Source organism: Callospermophilus lateralis, chromosome 18, assembly GCF_048772815.1.
Source record: "Callospermophilus lateralis isolate mCalLat2 chromosome 18, mCalLat2.hap1, whole genome shotgun sequence".
In the NCBI taxonomy this organism is placed as follows: domain Eukaryota; kingdom Metazoa; phylum Chordata; class Mammalia; order Rodentia; family Sciuridae; genus Callospermophilus; species Callospermophilus lateralis.
Genome location: NC_135322.1, coordinates 54,435,544 through 54,457,631, shown reverse-complemented (window position 1 = coordinate 54,457,631; position 22,088 = coordinate 54,435,544). Strand labels below are relative to the sequence as shown.

Here is a 22,088-nt window from a genome sequence, read left to right as displayed (position 1 = left end):
AAGGGAATAATTTAGTTTTTCTGAGCCTCAGTTTCCCTAACTAAATAAGGAATAACAACACAAAGTCTGAAAGAGTCACGGTGAAGGTGAGATGAGGCAATAGATGTAAATCATTCAGCACAGTTCCTGTCACATGGTGCTGGGGGACGGGGGCTCAGAAAGGTTTGCCATTTTACCTTCTCCTTAAGGATGGGCACCCTCCAAATCTTCCTGTCCAGGACAACATGCAGTTTGAGGCAGACCTCTCTGAAGCTCTCCTCTTAATGCTTTGTCTATCTTAGGCACATAGTGAGTGAGTGATGGATGAATGAGCTGCTCGTTAGTTTATCCATTGGTTTATCCTAGAGGTGCCATGTGAACACACACCTTCTGGGACAAAAGTATGGCTTTTGGCCAAGGGGAGGTGACCCTGTGACCTCACAGAACTTCCAGCAGGGCTAAGAGCCAGATAATTCTCATTCAGATACAGAGGCTCCAGAGCAGAAGCTTCCCAGAGCCTTTTCCCGGACCTCTGCCAACCATGGTGGGCCAGGGCCTTTGGAGCCCCTTACCTTATTGGAGATGGGCTTAACAGCGATGTTGACATCACAGGCGATCTTTCCCAGGTTGCTGATCTTGAACCGAGCCTTGGCCTGATGGCCCACCAGGACATTGCAGAAAATGAACTTGTTCTCATCCTCCACAAACAGTCCCCCAGTCTTTATGGTCTGCAAGATGTAGTGTAGGTTGGGGCTGGAACAGATCTGGTGCTCCTCAAATATCAAAGCATTGTTGTCCGTCACAAAGGCTGGGGCGGAGAGGAAGAGCGTTAGATGATGCCTGCATGCAGATTCCGGGCTCTCATGCCTAACTCGGATGTTCTGCTTCTGACAAAGGCTAGTTGCAGAGAAGAGGTAGGGAAATTTGTATAAGGAGCTAAGTGATGGGATAAATTCTATCGTCTTTTTCTCTTTTGGACTGACACATCTTGATCTGCCTTTTCCTGCCAATGGCAAGGAGGGGTGAGACCAAGATCTGGGGTGGACCTAGGAAGAAGGCGGCACTTGGGCCCCCTTCAGTAAGCCTTGAGCAGAAGCAAGAGGAATTCTTTCTGTGTTTAACCTGAGCTCTTGCTGGGTCGGAATTTTAGCACGTGCAGTTACTGAGCATTGTTCTCTGGGCATGTTGCCCTCAGGGAGTGGCCCAAGCAGAGTGGCGCTTGTGTTCCTGTGGGCCATGTCTCTTGTCACCATGATTCTCAGATAATGATACTCATCTGAAAATCCAGGGCTGGACTCAGGAAGGCAAGAGTTGAAGCATCACCTTCTCTCAGGTATGCACATGCTTGTGAGGCTTTAAGGGAAAGTATGGCTGAAGGTAGGAGAGGAAGCTCCAAGGTCCCAAAGAAAGTGGCCCTGTCTCATCTGCTGGACATCTTAAAGGAATCTGCCTGAAGAGGGAGGGGGGGGTTGTCCAATAAAAGTGGCAGTACCTGGCATACATGCTTCAGCAAGCAGAGTGTAAGAAATGCCAGCAGGATATTCTCTAGGGTCTCGGTCGGTGATATCGATGGCTATGAACTCCTCACACCTTCCCACGGGGTCAGCCACGCAATCCACAGTGATGACCTGCTGTCCTCCAGGAGGAACGGAGCCGAACCCAGGGTACACGGTGAACATACCATGAGAGAAGCGGGCCTGCTGGACAGGGGTGGGAGGGATGAAGGCAGAGGGGGTAACCGAGTCTGAGACCTTCCACCAGAGTCACGAGGGGTGAAGGGCCTCATCTCTCCCTACAGGCAATTCTTGGTCCCCACCCCTCTCCCCCTGGAGGAATGGAGGAGCTTCCTTAGAGCTTTCTCTTCTCTGCACATTCCTCCTGAGCAATCAGGACTGAATCAAAGGTTTAATAAAGCAGATCATGTTCACATCATGTGACACTTATCTGGGTGGGGGGTCTCAGAGCAGAGGGGTGCAGGGTGGAGCAGTGGTTAAGATTTGAGTCAGATACACCTAGGCCAGAACCTCAGCTGTGCTATGTATTAATTATTTGACCTTGGACAAATGACTTCTTTGGTTTTCAGTTTATTTATCTATGAAATGGGGCCACATCCCCCTAACTCCAGGGATCACTGTAAGTTTAAGTGAAAAGAATGTATTGAAGTAAACAGCATAGCATCTGGCATAGAATTAGTACTCAAAAAGAGTGGGGGGATGTTCATTCAGGAGTTGCCCCTGGATGATCTTGGCGTCCCCAGCCCTCCCCTCTCCCTTCACAGTTCTCAGGATAACTGAGGAATGTGCTGAGACTGCTACAGTGTCCTGAGATAAGGAGGGCTGTCTTGGGCAGCTCATCCCTCCCGGAAGAGGATGCCCTGCAGTGTGTTAGCTCAGAGATCCAAGTTTCTCCAGGGTTATAAGACCCACAGCAGAATGCTTTTGGGGTCCCTCAACCTGGCAGCTGGGCAGGCTGGCACATGGCACTCCTTTAGTGGGTGCTCTTCACACAGGGTATCTGTAGGGATGAGGCCCCTGGTATGGAGAAGGGGGACTACCCATGATACATGGAGGCTGCTGTTGGCCTGACTTGGTCACTGGGCTATGTGCTGGGGATCGCCAGAGGAGCTGAGATTCCATCTCACTTCTTTCCAAGGTTCCATTTCTTAAAAACAAATGATTATTGATTAAAATACCCAAGAAGAGTTGGAGCCAATTTTAGGACACTGGCAAGCCAATAAAGGTTTTAGAGCAAATGAGGATATCCAAACGAAGGGCCGTCTCATGGCTGTTTAAGATGAAAGTGAGATTTTAGTACTTCATATTCCTGCCATGGTGGATTCAAATCCTGTTCTCCTAGGCAGGTGTTCTGAGGCAAGAGCTGGTTGCCAGGAGGCCTTCCTGGGTTTCTGTGGATGCGGAGGGGCACTCACCTGGCTTGTGATGGTCACATCTTTCTGAATTGAGTCTGAGAACTTGGCTGTTTTGGAAGTGCCAGTCTTGAAGAAGGTCTCACTTTCCCGGGTTCTGGTGTGTCGACTGTGGCCAGCTCTGACGGAGGAGGAAGAGTGCACTCTTATGTTTGGGGGTGGAATTTTAACATTAAGTCTTTTCTCTTAGGCATTGCAGGGTGGTGTTTCTTTGCCCAAGAGGGTGGCAGAGTGACACAGTTGGCTGGGTCATCACTGACTACACTCATAGACAATTTTAAGGAAATGATGTAGTAATCCCACTTATTCATAAGAACACTGGAAATTACTGTAAGAAAAGTGCTGAGATAAATGTCCCCTTAAAGGCCCATGTGTTAAAGATCTGGGTCCCAGGGTGGTGCTTTTGGGAAGTATCTAGGTCATTAGAAATGTGCCCTTGAAGGGGATCGTGGGACCCAGGACCCTTTCTTTTCCTCTCTCTCTTGCTTCCTGACCACAAGGGCAGAAGTTTTGCTCTGTCATATGCACTGGCCATGAAGCCAGGGCCAAACGATCCTATGGGAACCTACAAACCTGTGAGTCAAAAGGAACTTTTCTTTTAATAATTTTATCATCTAAGGTACTTTGTCATAGTGATGGAGAGCTAATAAAAAATGAATAATTTTTAAAAATGCTTGAATTCACTGAAAAGCAGTATGTGGGAAATTATTGGTACACATCAAATATTTTACCTGATCTCATTAAAAATAGAATTTTAAAATGAGGAGACATATATAAAGAACTCAAAAAACTTGACACACAAAAAAGTAAATAACCCAATCGATACATGGGCTAAGGAACTGAACAGACACTTTCCAGAAGAAGAGATACAGGCGATATTAATATATGAAAAAATGTTCAACATCTCTAGCAATTAGAGAAAAGCAAATCAATACTACACTGAGATTCCATCTCACTTCAGTCAGAATGGCAATTATCAAGAATATAAGCAATAATAGATGTTGGTGAGGATGTGGGGAAAAGGCACACTTCATACATTGTTGGTGGGACTACAAATTGGTGCAACCACTCTGGAAAGCAGTATGAAGATTTCTCAGAAAACTTAGAATGGAACAACCATTTGACCCAGTTATGCTACTCCTTAGTTTATACCCAAAGAACTTAAAATCAGCATACTACAGTGACACAGCCACATCAATATTTATAGCAGCTCAATTCACAATAGCTAAACTGTGGAGCCAACCTAGATGCCCCTCAATAGATAAACGGATATAGAAAATGTGGTCTATATACCTAATGGAATATTATTCAGCCTTAAAGAATGAAATTATGGCATTTGCTGGTAAATGAATGGAGCTAGAAAATATTATGCCAAGTGAAATAAGCCAATACCAAAGAATCAAAGGTCAAATGTTTTCTCTGATATCTTAATGCTAATTCACAATAAGGGGGCATATAGGGAAAACTAGAGGTACTTTGGATTAGACAGCGGGGAGTTAAGGGAGGGGAGGGGTATGGGGGTAGAAAGGATAGTAGAATGAATAAGACATTATTACCCTATGTGCATATATGATTACATGACCAGTGTACACCAGAAGAATGAGAAGTTATACTCCATTTATATATGATGTGTCAAAATGCATTCTATTGTCATGTATAACTAATTAGAACAAAAAAACGAAGGGACAGATAGATTAAGTTTTGTCTCTTTTCTTTACATTTCAATGTCTGTAAGGTTGAGTATAACTAAAAGCTTTGAAATGCTTCCCCCATTATGAAGCACAGTTACAATTTCTTTTGACACAGCTTGCTTATAGTAGGCCCTGGGTATCCTACAGAATGATAAGACAATAACTTACTGGTAAGTCTTTCAGCACACCAGAAACACCAGGACCCACATGGGATACTGTAACAGTTTGGATGTGAGGTGTCCCCCAAGAGCTCACATGTGAGACAGGTTCAGAGGAGAAATGATTGGGTTGTAAGAATCTTAATCCCTCGATGGGGATTAACTGAGTGGCAACTGAAGTGGTGGAGTGTGGCTGGAGGAGGTGGGAATTGGGGCATGGCTTGGGTATATATTTGCATCTGGCAAGTGGAGTCTCTCTCTGCTTTCTGATCGTCATGTGAGCAGCTTCTGTCTGTCACACTCCTCTACCATGATGTTCTGCCTCACTTTGAGCCTCAAGGAATGGGGCCTAGTGTCTGTGGATTGAGACCTCTGAAACAGTGAGCCCTCAAATAAACCTTTCTTCCTCTATAATCGTTCTGGTTGGGTCCTTTAGTCACAGCAGAGAAGAAGCTAAAAACAGATACTTCATATTTATTAAACTAAAATTTATCCAATATTTGACAGTAGTTGGAACATGTAAGAAATTTGGCATTGGGTGGTTTTAGGTAAGATACGTGATAGCACTTTGTAAAATGTAAAGCACTCTCTACCAGAATGGCTGCAGTTTAGTGGACACTTGTCTTACACTTTCTTTTGGTGCATGTGGCTCTCCCCTGTCAGCCTGTAGAGGGCAAACTTGAAGTCGATAATGCCTTGGTTTTCTATGGTGAAGGTGGTGCTCCTGCGAGTGCCACAGATCAAAGCCCCAAAGTTGATGATGGAGGAGGGGCTGATGTTGAATTTGGAATGCACTGCATTCACAGAACATTTAATTGGGATACTGGCAATGATCTCACTTCCTTCTGCAAGATTGGGCTCAATAATCTGCAAAGGGAAGGAGGGTTGGGAAGATATCAGCCAGTTGCATAGCTACAGAACCCCCTCCTTTGTCTTGGCATTTCACTCTGTATTACAGTGTTGACTGTAATATCAGCAGAAGCTAGCATAGAGCCTGCCGTGTGTCAGCCAGAGATGGACAGGGAGCAACTGTGCCTCCTATGTTCAATTCCTCACTCTTGTGCTTGAGGACAGAATGCAGCTTCCTTGACTCTGATGCTCCCCTAAGACCTGGGGACCCATTTTCTCTCGTTCTATTTATGATGACTTTGTACATCTCCTGGCTGCCCCCTGCCCCCTGCCCCCTGCCTGCTGTTTGGAACCAAACTTCGTTGCATCCCACCTGGTTGCCACCCAGACCACTCTCCCTTTGCCTCTGGGGCATGGATTACACCATCCATGGACCCATGTTTGCAGCGAGACACCTACAATCTTGCCACTGAGCAGCCCGTCGCTTTAAGCCCTCTCACCTGACAGCGCAGAATGGGCTGGTGCTCGACCTTCACTTCCTTTCTGGCCCTAAAGAACACCTGGACGTTTGTGGGCTTTTCTGTTGCACTCAGTGAGCCCTTTTTGGGTAGGACTGTGATCAAGGAACTCATATTGATGGCTGAAATCCCCACGGAGTCCACGGAAAAGCTGGAAGACAGAACAAAGAGTTAGCTTAAGTCATGACCCAGGGAACTGAAGATACTAGAGAGGAGAATCTAGACTGTTAAGGACCCTACCATGTCTCTGGCCCTGTTTAACTGCTATGTCAGGAATGTCAACTGTGCTTTGTGCAGTAGATTACAGGATCAACTGGACCAGGGATTGATGCATAAGGCAGAGTGCTATCCTCTCTCCCATGGTCAAGAGGTGCCCTTGCAGGGCATCTATGTTCAATAGGTACACTTGCTACCAAAAAATATCAGCTAAATTAACTCTTCTCTTCTCCTTCCTGTCGCCCTCTCTTTCTCTGTCTTTGTCTCTGTTCCTTTCTCTCTGAGACTGGATGCAGCACACACAGAGGGAAACCAGGAGTCCTAAGGGGAGAAGACAGGGGCAGAAGTCATGCAACAGAGGAATAGTGAAGTCCATGGCCCAATGGGATAAGGTAAGAACCAGAGAGAGGAGCTGACTCAGGACAGTGGTGCAGAGTCTGGACAGACACAGGAACTTAGGTGGAAGTGGGACACCTAGAGTTGCTGTGGGGGTCTGACTGTCACTCCATGCTTCAGGAGACCAGTTGGCTCAACTGCTACATGCATTGTGCCTCTGCTTTCTATTCCTTGCATATTCAACAAACCCTGCTCATCTTTCCAATCAAAGGGTGACTCTATTACATGCAATAGAAAAAAAGCAGAGCTAGGGGCTGGGGTTGGGGCTCAGTGGCAGAGCTCTCGCCTGGCATGCACGAGGCACTGGGCTCAATCCTCAGCACCACATGAATGTAAAATGGGGATATTGTGTCCACCTAAAACTTGAGAATAAATATTAAAAAAAAAGCAGAGATAAAGTCCCAAACATGATCTAATCTGGAACTCATAACCAGGCAAGAGTCATCCTTCACTAATTCCAAAGTGACGAAGGCTTTCCTCTAGGTTTGTTTGGCTTTGATTTATACTCATTGAATTCAATTTGCAGTTTCATTGCTTCTGATGGACGGTGCATTGGGGTTGGACCTCTCTACTTTTAGTGTTATTTTAGTTGAAAAGAAATAATTGTAAGGATCACCAACATGATGAATTGCTCCCATCTCTGCAAGATGAAGTCCCTTTGTCAGATGGGAATTCCTCTGGGAGAAGGATAACTTTCCATAGCCATTGCCTGGGCTGCAGTCTGGCACTGCCAAGGAGGTTGGCGTGACCTGCCTGAGCAACCTCTTTCCTTTCTTCCACCCCAAGCCACCCTTTCTTCTCTGAAGAACACCCCTTTGTCAATCTCAGGGGATGAAGCCAGGCTCTAGTCTCCACCCTCAGGACTCCTCCTGCCCAGAACTCCCTCTCCCATTCTCTTCCTCCCCCCATCCCAGACCTCTGTGGATCCAGGTGTACTCAGAAGCCCTGAAGGTCTCTGTTAAATGGCAGAGTTAAGAACAATGTAAAAATCTCTGCTCTCAGTTGTTGGAATTCCATTCATTTGAAAACAATGGAGGCAAAAAGCAGAGAAGGTTCTTCTAATTTCCTTGATTCACTTAAAAAAAATCTCCTAGACAACACCCTTCTTGCCATGCGGGCACATGGATGGCCACACACCTAATATGGCTCAGGTTACCTGAACATGATCTCATATTTCCCACGGTTTTTCAGTTGAAGGGGCTGCTTCGTTTCCTCCATGACCCTCACAGTCCCAAAGTCGAGGCCTCCTTCAGCACCTGTAGAGGCAGGGACCCGGGTGAGCGGGCATGGGAGCCAGGGCAGAGGAACTTCCTGCTGAAGTTCACATGGAAAACTATAGTGACGAGTCTTGGTAAATAAGCAACAGCTACTGTTTTTGCCCTCAGTTCATCTGGGCCCCTCCTTCTGTTTTCCACCCCAATTCACTGTCTTTTCTTGTCTACTATTAGTTAAAACTTACAGTATTTTAAAAATTTTGTGCAATTTACAGAGTTGTGATATACATTTGTGTTGTTTTACTTAGCATTGCATCATAAGCATTTTCCCAAATTAGTAAAACTCCTCAGGTGTGATCTTAGAGGGAGCATGAAAACTTCTCTGTCATGGCTGCTTAGTAATTAACAATCTTAGTCCTACAGTAACATAATTCTATTATTCACAGGCATTTAGATCCTCTGAAACTTTTCATGATGATAAATAATGCTGCAGTAAAGATCTTGGCACACAGGACTAATGACATCTAGGGTAAGATGTAGTTCCGGTATTCCATCATATTCTCTGAATCTTGATAAGAGACCTATCAGGGAAAGGAGGGACGACAGAGAATGGCATGCTCAGGAGAGACATAACTCGGGCATTAGTACAGCATGGCGGGCAGAACAATACTCCTTTCCCTTAAGATATGCATCTTGATCCCTAGAATCTGGGAACATGCTACGTTCCATGGTAAAGGGGATAAGGTAGCAGATAGAATTAAGGCCACTGTCTTTGGAACATGGAGATTAATATGATGGCTCAATGTAATCACAAAGGACCTTAAAAGTAGAAGAGGATTGCAGAAGTGGGGGAACAAGAGAGGTGGCAGCCTGAGAAGGACATTGCTGGGTTTGAAGGGGACAGGAGCTGAGGAATGTGGGCAGCCTCTGGAACCTGCAAAAGCTGAGGAAGTGGATTCTCTCTAGAGCTTCCAGGAGCACAGCCCTGCGGACCTTGATGACAACTTGCTGAGACCCATTTTGAACTTCTGACTTCAGAACTGTAAGATAATAAATTTGTGTTGCCTGAAACCAGGAGTTTGTGTCAATCTGTTGCGGCAGTGATAAAAAACTAATGCTCAGAAAAGAGGTCTGCAAATTTCACCTTTATGATTACCCCTTGCTAATCATAAGTTGGAGAAATTAGAATTTGTACTAATATTACTAACATTCCTCAGGACACACATTTCCAATTGCCAAAACGGTCCCCCTCTCCTGCACCAACGACCACCATGGTACTGACAACACATCAGCTTTCCTCTATGCGGGACTATGCCACATAGAAAAAGACAACTTCCAGACACCTTTTTCTCGAAGGACTCAACAGACCTTTGGGGAAGGTGATGTCCAAGGCAATGTCATACGCTTCTGCAAAAACCAGGATGTTTTCAATCTGAACAACACCAACAAGATTTTCTTCATCTAAAACCTGTCAGATAAGAGACATTCTTCAGTAAAAGCAAGACCCACAAGGTGCTGGGAGTCTGAAATATGAACCATGCAAGTGAGAATCCTGAAGGGGAGATGGACGGGAATGTTTTTGAGATGTATCTAGCTAGAGATTTTTCATTATCCTGAGGCATTTGGTAGATTGCTCTTCAAAACACCCCCTGGGCTATGTTGGGATGGGATTTAAACCCTTTCGTGAGGTTTAACTAACTGGATTATCATTGCTACATACTGATGTTTCGGCTGAGTAGACATTGCAGGAAGGTGTTTTCTGGAACTTTTAAATCAAATAAACCAGAAGAGCATCTCCCAACATTTGCTATGGAAAACCTTCATATTCTGTCTTCCTGTCACTTAGAAATCTGAATTATGCTGGGTACAGTGGTGCATGCATGTAATCCCAGCAGTTTGGAGGGTGAGGCAGGAGGATCACAAGTTCAAATCTAGCCTCAGCCTCAGCAACTTAGCAAGGCCCTGTCTCAAAATAAAATATAAAAAATGGACTAGGGATGTAGCTCAATGGTTAAATGCCCCTGGATTCATTCAATTCCTGGTACCAAAAAAAAAAAAAAAAAAAAAGAACTATTCTGCTTTCAAAATATGGAAAAGTGCTGCTAGATTTTTGTAGCAAATAAGAGTGCTTGATGTTTCTCTATTGGAAACTTCAAGTGTTTTATTGATGTGAACATGGTCACCAATAGATCCACAGGCTCCAGTTCCTCACTGACCCTACTATTGCCTTACCTGTTGGGGATCCCTCTCCCACTGTCCTGAGGAGCCTCTGAGCTGTGGCAGGCAGTCGGCTCCACCTGCCGCTGACCCCAGAGACTAACCAGGAGGTGAACAAGGGTCTGCTGGGTGATGGGCACAGAACTCCCCCATCTGCGTGGAGACCACCTGCTCCCTGCGGAAGCCTCCAATTGGAAAACTAAGTGGCCAGCTTTAGATCATGTGTGCTTTTGGTGCTAAGGAGAAGTCGGTGGCTGTCACCAAACTCAGGTTTTAATTCAGAATTTCCATCTTCTTTCAACACACATTTGTCAACATACCACAGAGCAAATTGGATTGCCCTGAGTTTTGCTTTCTTCCTTTCACTGCTTCCTCTCTGAAGGAGCTGTGAGGAGGACAGCGAACAGGGTGCCCTCAGACTTGCCGACTGTAGATATCCAGTGCCCTGAGCATTCTGTTTGCTTTGCTCCTCCACGGGGGAGGTAAGATTAAATTTTTCAATTGAGAACAATAGGAAGGACAATTTAAGAGATATACAAATGAAATACAGCCAGTCTGCTGGAATATTTTCCAAAGGGATGAGAAAGTAAGGCATTTTCTCCTCTAGAAGTTGGAGAAGTGTAATCTGAGGAAGAGAAGCCATAGTCCACCTTGCGGGGTGCCAAGGAGACCCACTCTGCCTTTCCCTGGGCTGGGATTCAGCTGCTGCCTGGCTGGGATACACAGGGATGGTCACAACAGTCCAAGGACTTTTTACTGCTGCTTCCTGTACCCGATGATCATGGGAATCCCTGGACTCCCCATGACCCAGCAATTACAGGATAAAGCTGGCACAGCCAGGGGACTCTAGGTTCCTAAACTGGCCATGTGGCCTGCCAGAGACCTGCTAAAAATGTTGAAAACCACTGCTGGGCCTTACATATTTCTGTGGATTGAATGAAATCAATGCCTGTTCTCAGTGATCTGAAAAACTATCACAGGAAGGGGTTAGGAGAGTAAGAGTAGATCCACTGATTGGCCCCCAAAAGGTAAAAAGAGAATTAATGTAAGTTATAGAAAGAAACTGGAGCTCGACTTAAGAAGAATTAGCACATCTATTTAAAGGGAGATCAGGCAGTTGGAATGGTAGGAGGTTTTCTATCCCTGGAAGTATTCATAGAGAAGTGACCCCTTGAAAGCTGCAGAATAAACTTAGCATTAAAAGTCAATGACCCTCATTCACTCATTCTCCCAGGCCTGTGTGAGACTGATGATATGATGGCAAGGCAGGCAGAAGGAGGACTTCCTCAAAGACACGTCTACTTAATCCTGGGACTTGTGAACATGACCTTATTTGGAAAAATAAAGGGGAGGTCTTTGCACATGCAATTAAGTCAAAGAACTCAAGATGAGGTTCACAGCTGAATTATCTGGGCCTTAAATTCAGTAACATTGCCCCTTGGTATCCATAAAAGATTCATATCAGGACCACTCTCCAACTCTGCTGGATGACAAAATCTATGAATGTTCATGTCCCTTATATAAAAGGCTGTAGTATTTGCATAACACCTAAAAATTCTCCCATATACTTTAAATCATCTGTAAATTACTGATAATACCTAATATGGTATAAATGCAGTATAAATAGTTGTTATACTACAGTGCTGAGGGAATAATGACAAGAAAAAAGGTCGGTCTGTGTTCAGTACATATGCAAATTTGTCTCCCAATTTTTCCACACATGGTTGGTTGAATCCATGGATGCAGAACCCACGAATACAGAGGGTCGACTGTATCCTTATAAGAGGGAGTAGAAGCAGACAGACCGGAGAAGGCCCTGTGAAGGGAGGAGCAAGATTAGAGCCACTTAGTCACAGCTGAGAAGCACCAGCAGACGCCAGAGGCCAGAGGGGTGCGGAAGGATTCTTCCCTAGACCCTTCAGTCTCCAGAACTGTGACAAAGTAAGGTCTGTTCTTTCAAGCCACCCAGTTTGCAGCAAAATGTTACAGGAGCCTTTGAAAATCAATGTAGATGGCGGATAAGGCAGGGGAGATTCTGCCCTGATGGAGTACATATAGGAAAACAGAGAAAGAAATGGAATAATGTCAGAAAGGGGTGGTTCTCTGAAGGACAGAAGACGGTGAGTGACCATACGTGCTGGGGATTCCCTCAGGGGGATGATTAGGGAAGCCCAGCTGAAGCAGCACGTTCAATACAGAGCAGGTGTCCGCTTCCCGCAGAGAACAGGGACAGAGTCCCAGCAAGGGGGCAGGAAGGCAGGGTCTGAGGCAGGAAAAAACTCAGACAGCAAGATGAGAGCCAATGAGCAAGGGCAAGGGTGGAGCAAGGTATGGCCCAAGTCAGGGAGGGACACGGGGCTTTATTTTACTACAGTGGGAAGGCAGCGAGGTGCTTTAAGAAGGCAGGGGTGGGTAACCGGATTTAAAGGACACTGTAAAGATACCTCTGGACACTTTAGAATTCTAAGAGGGAGATAAGTTAGGAAGCCTCTGCTGTAGTCTAGGTGACAGATCCCATAAGTGGCCTGGATGAGGGTGGTAGCAGCAGTGTAGACAGAGAAGTGAGTGGGGAGAAGATACACTGAGGGGCAAAGTCTGGGTTAGAGGGGGGCCTGTCAAGAGAAATGGGGATTAAGGATGATTCCCAGGTGTTTACTAAAATAGGAATCTGACAAATGACTCGGCTTGAGGTTTGGAATCAGGTGTCTAATGCTTACCTAGGAATAGTAACTCCATTCACTCATTCATTCCACATTGATTGAGTACTCTGCTCTTGGTAGTAAGAAATCAGCTCTGAGCAATACTGCATTTTTGGAGCTTGTAGTTGTGTGCAGAGCAAGATATTGTGGGCTGGGGATACAAGTCAAGGATGAAATGGGAGCATGCAATAGGAAGACCCGTCTTTTGTGCACCCAGTGTGTGCATATTTTGGTACATGAGCACACGGCGGTGTGACACCTCACCTCCAACCGAATGGCCTTCTTGAGGTTGATGGGTTTGGAGGGCTGGAAGTGTATGTTCAGGCTGTACTTCCCCTTGGGCGGGATGGTGCCCTGCATCATGGACATGGAGAAGTCTTCGCCCAGGTGCTCCAGGCTGGTAACCCGCCAGGCCACAGACAGGGGCGTGACATTGTGGAGGAGAACTATCTTGGATTCTTTTCTGCAGAGACCAAAAGGAATGTCAATTTTAAACGAATTTTTAAAAATCAAAGTTTCTCTCTTTTTTGTGTGTGTGTGTGGGTGTTTAAAAATTTCCTTAACCCCTATTTCCTGCTTGTTTTATTTAGGTCTCTTAGCTTATGGGGCTGGGCTAATCTGCATGGTTTAAAATTTTTTCCTCACATATAAGTCAGCCCAAATTATCCCAAGTCAAAACTCTCAGAGAACGCTGTATGAACTGCTCTCTCCCCTTCACCCAGATCCATCAGTTTTCATTTATGCTCTTTGCATTCACATTCTCACTTGCATATCCATATTATTTTTGTCAGAACCCTTTGAAATTAAATTGGAGATAAATGTGCTCCTTTACCTTTGTACATTTTGGTATATGTTTCCTAAGGACAAGAACACTTATTAAACCAAGACGATCTGACACTGATATAACATGGTTACTTAATCCACAGTCTAGATTCAAATTTTATCCTAATAATTTTAATCCTAATACTCAAGTTTAATTCTAATAATTTTTTAAAGCTGTTTATATTTTTCTCAGTCAAGGATTCAATCCAGGATCAGGTATTGCATTTACTTGTCACATCTCCTTAGATTCCTTTAATTTAGAAAATTTCTTTTGCCTTTCTTTGTGTTTTTTGACATGGACATTTTGAAGAGCAAAGAGCCAGTTAACTTGTAGATTGATATTCATATTCTCTCTCTCTCTCTCTCTCTCTCTCTCTCTCTCTCTCTCTCTGGTACCAGGGATTGAACCCTGGGGTGATTCACCACTGAGCTACATCCCTAAGCCCTTTTCATCTTTCATTTTGAGACAGGGTCTCACTAAGTTGCTGAGGCTGGCCTCAAACTTGCATTTTCCCTGTCTCAGCCTCCTGAGTCTCTAGGGTTACAGGCATGTGCCACCTCAACTGGATCTTGTAGGCTGTTTCTTAATTTGAGTTTGTCTGATGCTTCTTCATGTTTGGATCTAAGGTACTCATTTTTGGCAGTACTGTAAAGTTGCTAATGTGTGTCTTCAGGGCATCTTACCAGGAGTCCCACAATGTCAATTTGTCCCAATATTAGTGATGTTAGTTTTGATGACTTGGTTAAGATAATGCCCACCAGATTTCTCCATTGTCAATTTATTATTTTTTCCTTTATAAGTAATAGGTAGTTTGTGGGGAGACACTTTGAGACTATGCAAATATCCTATTCCTTGTCAAAGGTCCACCCACTAGTTTTAGTATTCATTGATCCTTATCTAATTTGAGCAATCTTCCCACGTTTATTAGTTGGTGTTCTGTTGTCAAGAAGAACATCCCATTCTCTGTATTTATGTACTCATCTACTTATTTATAGCAGTAGCTTCATGATTATTATTTGATATGCTATTTTCCATCACCATCAAATTGTCTCATAGTTAGCTGGTTGGAGTCCCTTTGAGTTAGCTCCTCTGCCCTTCTGCTGTACCTCCATTATTTGTTAAGTGCTTCTTTACTTTCTGGTGCAAAAAAGTCTCTACTCATCTGGTGCTTCTTATACTTTCCCTGCCCTAGCTTTGAAGACATCTTTTCCCTTGGAGTCCCTATTTGGGGGAGAGAATGATAGTAGAAACCAGATCTGGATGTTGGTGTGCCCCTTGCTACTGGTTATCATTGCTTCCAGGCCCTCCCACTGACAGAGGTAGAAAGTGTGTGTGTGTGTGTGTGTGCGCGCGCGCGCACATCTACCTGTGTATTAAAAATCATGACTTCATAGTGAGAACTTCAATTCCAAATTAATATCACAAGATACATTTTAATCTCCCTTTCTGTATTTGTAGCTCCTCCTGATTATAATTTAAATATATTGTGGTCAGAAAACATATAAGACTTTGATCAGTTGAAATTTAATGAGATATGTTTTATGGCTCAGTACTCTATTGCATATGGTGTGGGTATGCTTGAAACAAATATTGTAGTTGATGGGTGTAGTGTTACCTAAATTTTAATTAGGTCAAGGTAATTAATAGTGTTATTTAGATATTTTTTTCTGTGCTGATCTTTTGACTAGTTTTTCCTCTGTCTTTCATAAAAGGGTATTTATGTTTCCAATCATGATTATGGATTTATCTAATTGTTCCCTTAGTTCTACTGGGTTTTGCTTCAAGTATTTTGAAGCTCTGTTCTTAAGTACACATACTTCTATTTAATATATTTGTTTTAGTTGTAGATGGACATAATACCTCTATTTTATTTATTTATTTTCATGTGGTGCTGAGGATCAAATCCAGTGCCTAGCTTCACATGTGCTAGGCAAGTGCTCTACAACCCCAGCCCCATACACATACATTCTTGATAATTGTGTCTGCCTTATGAATTTTTCCTTTTACCATTGTTAAATGTATCTCCTGCTTTTTCTTTTCTTTTTTTTTTTTTTGGTACCAGGGATTAAACTCAGGGGCACTTGACCACTGAGCCACTTCCCCAGCCCTATTTTGTATTTTATTTAGACACAGGGTCTCACTGAGTTGCTTAGTGCCTCGGCATTGCTGAGGCTGGCTTTGAACTCGCTATCCCTGTTTATCAGTGGCAACATTTCTCAATGTCTCAAAAATGTTCTGGCATTTTCTTTTGTCCCTTTAGCTTTCATTTCTTTCTTTTTGCCTGTATTTTTTGTTTCATTTCTTTGGTTTAATATAATATTTTAATTGACTTTAAGGTATACAGCTTGGGTGGATGAATCTGGTTTCTGACCCATTTTTTTCTTGGGAAGATGATCCTGGGATAAGAAAGAAGATAGGCGACCAGCTCTAATCTCCTTGTAAAAGTGGTGTTAGCTGGATCCCATGGTAAATAGGCCAATAACATATCCTAGGAAAATAATCCTTAGATTTGGAATGTTAGCAGATGTTCCTGCTTTAGGATTGCTTACGTAGATAAATTTGGAATCTGTATTTATGGAAATGGACTCCCTGGACAATATCACATAAGCTAGGTGACCACCTAGCACAATTACATGTTTTATAATCAGTTATCCCTGCTGAGAGAAGTTATTAAAAAACCTCACTTAGAGTCTGAGTTGTTAATTTGGGCCAGAAAGCACATGCCTGATGTGGAAGGAAAGACCTGGGGAGTCATAAGAGAGGTCCCTAGGATTATTTTTCTAGGGCTTCTAGCCATTCTGGTTTACACAGGACTGAGGAGTTTCCCAGGATACAGGACTTTCAGTGCTGAAGCTGGGAAAGTCCAGAGCAAATTAGGATGAGTTGGCCACTCTAGAACTAAATGTTTTAAAAATTCCATTCCAGTCTTGGGCGTCATTTAGAACTCTGACCTGTGGAGCAAGAGCCGGTCAAAATGTATTTGTTTGGGCTCTAGCTCGAGTTCTGGACGGATCCCCTGGCAGGTTAATTTGAAGATAGCTGGCTCTGGGTTCTCCTTGATGCAGCAGACAATGCTGTCTTCAATGACGCCAACTGAAGTAGGGTAAGCCCACACGGTTAGCATCTGATGGAAGAATCAAAAGAAAGGACATTTATATAGAGGATGCCAAGGCCTCAAATTTCCCAAGAAACCCTGGCCGTGTTGGACTTTTTTCCCAGGCAATTCTACCTGTTTCTCATTGGGTTTCAGAGTCATGTTGACAGGCTCCAGAAAGTAGGTACTTGCTTTGATATCATTCTGAAAACAGAAGAATGCCTCCACCACCATTGGGGAACTGTTCAGGATGGTCAGTGTCTCCATGTTGCCTGGGAACAAGGATGACTTGTACCTGGAGACAAACAGGAATGGGGATGAGTTTGTGAGGATGGAATGAGAATTCAGGTGGCAAAGGAACCTCTGCAGTGCAACACCATTCAAAAGGACAAGGTAGTGGGATGGTGGCTAAGAACACAGGACCTATTGTGCACACTTGCTTCAAGAACACTACACTGTCACTGGGTGCCCCCTAAACCTTGGAATTCTGATCTCTGAGAGGGATGATAATGCCTCTTAAGATTACTGAATATTTAGTGAGATCATATACCTGAAGCTTCTAGGAGAGCTGGAGATATCAAAATGCCCAATGAAGAGTTGTTATTATTGCAAAGAATTCTGAGAAATATGCAGATCTGCCCTTCCATGTGCTTATATCCCCAGGAGAGATTATCTTTTGAGTCACTTGCTATTTCACTTCTGTCTTGGAGGTGACCTCATTCACCTCTTGGCATGGATTCATCTGATCTTGTTCACTGTTACTAGGCTCTTTCTGTTTCTTAGTGCTTAAGGAGAGATCCAAAGAGTTGAATGCCATGGCCACTGGAAGATGCTATGCTAATGGTAAGTAGCAGAAAAGGAACCATAAGAGAAGGTTCAAGGAATAAAGATGCACATCATCAGACCAGAGCATAGACCAGGAAAACAAAAACAGCTATAAAAATCTTTGGGCAGGCTATCATGGAGGACAGCTGGAGAGAATGACAGAAACCGAATCAATGTCAGAGAGACAGAGAGCTTTGTATGTGAATAACTGCAAAAGGGCCTGTGGCCTACATCTGACTGATCATCACTGCTACCCAGCACTGTGCTAACAGGTTTCATATGCATTACCCAGTTCAGACTCCCCAAATCTGTGAGGTGGGCACTATTATATTCTCATTTTGCAGAGAAGGACATTGTGGTATTATTGAACAATTTGAATGGGCTTTGTTTTAGACCACTGTAATCACATTCTTCCTAGATTATTGTTGTCTGGCACAACATCCTGGCCAATGTCAATGCTGCCCCAAACACATGCCTCTCTGAATAGTCAGAATTTCCCTGATTCCCACTCCTGGATTTCTCTGTGTGTCCTGCCCATCAGCCTTCAGTCTCCCTTCCCAAGCCCTGCCACTGGGCCTTGAATGTCCTTGCCATCATCAGCAAACCCTCTTTGCCTTCACTTCCTAGTCCAGCATCTCAGGAAATGAACCAGAGGTAATAAGGGAGGACAAAAGTGGCCCATCAGCTCTACCAAGAAAGCACAAAACCCCAGTGCTCTCTATTTATCACAGCAAATAAGAGACTGAATGGAGAGTTAAGTTCCATTTCCCATCTCATCTCCTTCCTATACCATAAGACATCTGTATAAACTGAAAAAACTAGTAGCATTACAAATTTATGATTTCTAGGCCTCCAATTTGCCTGATAATTTTAATCTATTTCTCTAATATGCTCTTTTTCTTTTTCCACAAAAGTGCTTTTCATATCTTCTCCATTTCCTCAACATTTTTTAACATTTATTTTTTCTTAGTTTTCGGCAGATACAACATCTTTGTTTGTATGTGGTGCTAAGGATCAAACCCGGGCCGTACGCATGCCAGGCGAGCGCGCTACTGCTTGAGCCACATCCCCAGCCCCTTCTCGAGCCACGTCCCCAGCCCCTCCTCAACATTTTTAAACTTCCTCCACTTTCTTCACTCCTGGGAGGGTGACCTCACACATTGTAAATAGACATAGTTGCACAGGAAGCTCCTCACCATTCTAACCAAAGCTGTGATCATACTGTCTCCCAAAGCCATGCTCCTACTGTGAGATGATGGTGCTTCCTCCTGGCAAAGGCCAGCATCCCCATTCTGCCGTGCTGTCTCAGGGAGCTATGCCATCGGGGACCTGACTTTCTCCTGAGACTCCTACCCTCGGCAGACAGCCACCAGACTTCCCCGGCCTCCTCTCTCTCTCTCCAGCTTGACTCTATCCCATCTCCCCTCCTAGACAAGCTTTTCCAAAGAGTCTTCTTCACACCATGTCTTCATTCTTTCACTGTTCATTGATTCCTCATCCTATTAAACTTGGGATTCACTCTCAGGAGTCCCCCAAAAGGACTCTTACTAAAGGCCCTGGTGCTCTCCATGTTGTAAACCCTGTGAATGTCTATGCCTTCATCCTTCTGTCCTCTCAATGCATTCAACAAAAATGATCCTTCTTTCTTCCCCTGGATCCATGACACCACCCTTTCCTGGTCTCTCTCAATAGCTCTGGCCCTCTTTCTCATCTCCTTTGTGGTTCCTCCTGTGCACGGTGAGGTTCTCTGGGGCTCCATCTTTGGTCCTTCTCTTCTAATATGCTCTCCTCTTAGCCATCTCATCTGTGCCTATGGCTTTTGCTATCTTGAAGACAGAGCTCTCCTTTGAGAATCCAAATCATATATCCTATTCTCCACTTTAGATGGCTTCTAGAGATATCTTTCAAGCATCTCAAACTTAACAGATCCCAAAGCGACCTCTTGATCCTACTCTTCAAAACCTGGCCCTCTCCCAGGGTTTCTCATTTGGTGAAATGGTGTTCAATTCATCTGGGTGTTTAAGCATAACCTTGTTATCCTGATCTGTGATTTGGTTCTGACTGACACCGAATCTGCTAAAGCTATGTTTACATAAAAAAAAAAAAAAATCTTGTACTATTCATAAGCCCAACCCAGGCATTTGAAAACTGTTTTGAAATAAGGGCACACTTACTTATCTCTTGATTTTCCACAAAGGAGTGGTCCAAAGGAAAACTTCTCCAAGCTTGTAATATACTGCTTAAAGATGACCTCATTTGGCTTCATGTCCTTCTTCCGCTGAGGGAATACCACTCTGAACCCAGGGGAGGAAGAGGTGAGGTGAGCTGCTTGAATGGAAGTTCAACAACACCACTTGATGTGTGTAGAACCTAGCACTCCCTGTTCTGCAAAGGGGCCAAGTGTCTGAAGACAGTGACTAGTAATTGGAGGAACTTTGTCAAGGCTTTCCCACCCCAAGGGAGGACAGTAAGGTTTGCACTTCAGAGAAAAGATTCCAGGGGTATCTGCCACAACAAGGGCTGATAATAGAGCTAAACTGGGCATTCTGTTCCAGTGAGCCCAGCTAGAAAAATTTCCAAGAATCTCTATGGAAAACTAGTTCTTGGTTCAATGGTGCCCTTTGGTGAGAATTGCAAAAGGCTCCTCTGGATAGACATGTTTAAAAGGGCCCCTCCCCCCTCCTCCAGGGAATTAGCCCCGCTAGCTTGATCAGCCAGGAATTTCTATGTGGTGCATAAACTGCACAGGGGTGTTCAGCTCAGAAAAAAGCCCACCCGTGGAGATTTATGTGCATATTTGCATTATAAGATGAAAAAATCCTAGAGCAAATATGAAATCGGTTTAAATTTGCATAACAGTTAAATAAGCAAATTATCTTGCCCTCCCCTTTTACACTTGATCTAACTGAGTCTGGAACTCACTTGTGGCACCGTGCCATCTCTGAGGCTCTTGGTCAATGTCTGAGACACTTGGTCAATGTCTGAGACACTGAGGCCTTGTACAACAAAAGGATCAGGAATGCTGTACCAGTTCTATGTTATTATTAACAGCAGCCTTGTTTAAAGTACCATGGAGGAAAACGATAGCCTTTTCTTTTGAAATAAAATACACTTACTTTGGGTCTTGGCAAATGTACGGGTAAGTGCAGACACCTCGGCAATAAAGCTGGTACTGGCGGCGAGTTCCGAGTATCTCAAAGTTAAAGGTTTGATCAAAGTTCCCCAGACTATTAGAAGAGAAGTGTACTCGGAGTGTCACCTCTCCATTGGCTGGCACGATCCACCGGAAGTGATTCAGCCTGAAACGACCACACAGACTTTTTTTTTCCCCCCACTTTGGGTACTGGGAACTGAACTCAGGGGCCCTCAACTACTGAGTCACATCCCCAGCCCTATTTTGTGTTTTATTTAGAGACAAGGTCTTACTGAGTTGCTAGGGCCTCGCTCAATTGCTGAGGCTGGCTTTGAACTATTGATCCTCCTGCCCCAGCCTCCGGAGCTGCTCAGATTAATAGATGTGGTGCCGGGCCTTGGCAACACACAGGCTTTTAAAGTGAGAATGTTTCCTTCTGGCAAGAGAGGGTAGGAGAGCTGCCTGGGAGAGGCCCTGCCCTGCTGGGGTTAGCACTGCGGGTCACAGGGTCCCACAAGCAGCACAGCCCTGTTCCCCTCTGGTGATGTGATAGCTCAGTGTGGGGCTTCTGCGTCCCCCTCCCTTGGGCAGCTGGGAGGCCCACCTGATGAATTTCTCCTGAGAGTGCTGCCCGCTGAAGTTGTTCTGGTCCATGTCGGTCAGGGGCGTGATGATCCCAGCAGGCCCCCCAGCAAGGCCCTTCCTGTTGAAGGCCATGCGGCGTTTTTCCTTCTGAGTCTCACGGGTTTGTTCTGGTTTTTCTTTTGTTTTCTGTCTTCCCCCCTTCGATGAGGTGGGCTGTTCCTCTTGGACCTTCATTAAAAATGAGCACAGGGTCTTAAATACTCATCTTAGGTACACACCAGCAAAGATGGAGATTCCCCTGACTCGTCTGCAGTCTGGGGTGGTGGTGCTGTGGGTGCTGCTGGGTGACAGGTGGGGTCCGGCCTGCCTGCCTTCAGGGACCTTGCTCCCCGAAGAGGAGGCTGAAACCCCAGAGAAAACCTGAAGTCGGCAGGGAGGGTGTGGGACCAGGATTTCAGCCCTTGACAGTACTCAGCCCCCCATAGCCAACAGGGCTTCCAACTTCTTTGGCACTACGAGACCAGCTGTCTGTCTTGTTCACTCAACATCTCATCTCCGATATTCTGTTGGCATATTTTATTCCCGGTCATCTCCTCTCTCCTTCTCTTTGTTTTTAGGATTTATGCTGTTTAAAAAAATCTCTTACTAGTTTTGGGAAGTAGTAGAATAAACATATATTTAGTATGTCACTTTTAATAAGAAGTTTCCATTTTTCTAGGGGTATTTTCATGTTTCTTGACTAATTTTTTTTTCTTTTAATTTATT

The 22,088-nt window shown here is 44.4% G+C and overlaps 1 protein-coding gene across 1 annotated transcript in view; it reads right to left on the bottom strand.

The window, feature by feature from the left end:
- Hydin (HYDIN axonemal central pair apparatus protein) overlaps nt 1-22,088 on the bottom strand; it is a 316,785-nt gene that overhangs the window by 51,827 nt on the left and 242,870 nt on the right. The window contains exons 47-59 of the mRNA XM_076838342.2: nt 21,343-21,551; nt 20,722-20,904; nt 19,780-19,899; nt 16,916-17,075; nt 16,638-16,810; nt 13,128-13,326; nt 9,316-9,415; nt 7,890-7,989; nt 6,104-6,272; nt 5,383-5,621; nt 2,909-3,026; nt 1,472-1,676; nt 552-787 (exon numbers count right to left, since the gene is read on the bottom strand). Coding sequence (XP_076694457.2) covers nt 552-787; nt 1,472-1,676; nt 2,909-3,026; nt 5,383-5,621; nt 6,104-6,272; nt 7,890-7,989; nt 9,316-9,415; nt 13,128-13,326; nt 16,638-16,810; nt 16,916-17,075; nt 19,780-19,899; nt 20,722-20,904; nt 21,343-21,551 — 2,211 coding nt within the window. The remainder of the gene's footprint in view (nt 1-551; nt 788-1,471; nt 1,677-2,908; nt 3,027-5,382; nt 5,622-6,103; nt 6,273-7,889; nt 7,990-9,315; nt 9,416-13,127; nt 13,327-16,637; nt 16,811-16,915; nt 17,076-19,779; nt 19,900-20,721; nt 20,905-21,342; nt 21,552-22,088) is intronic.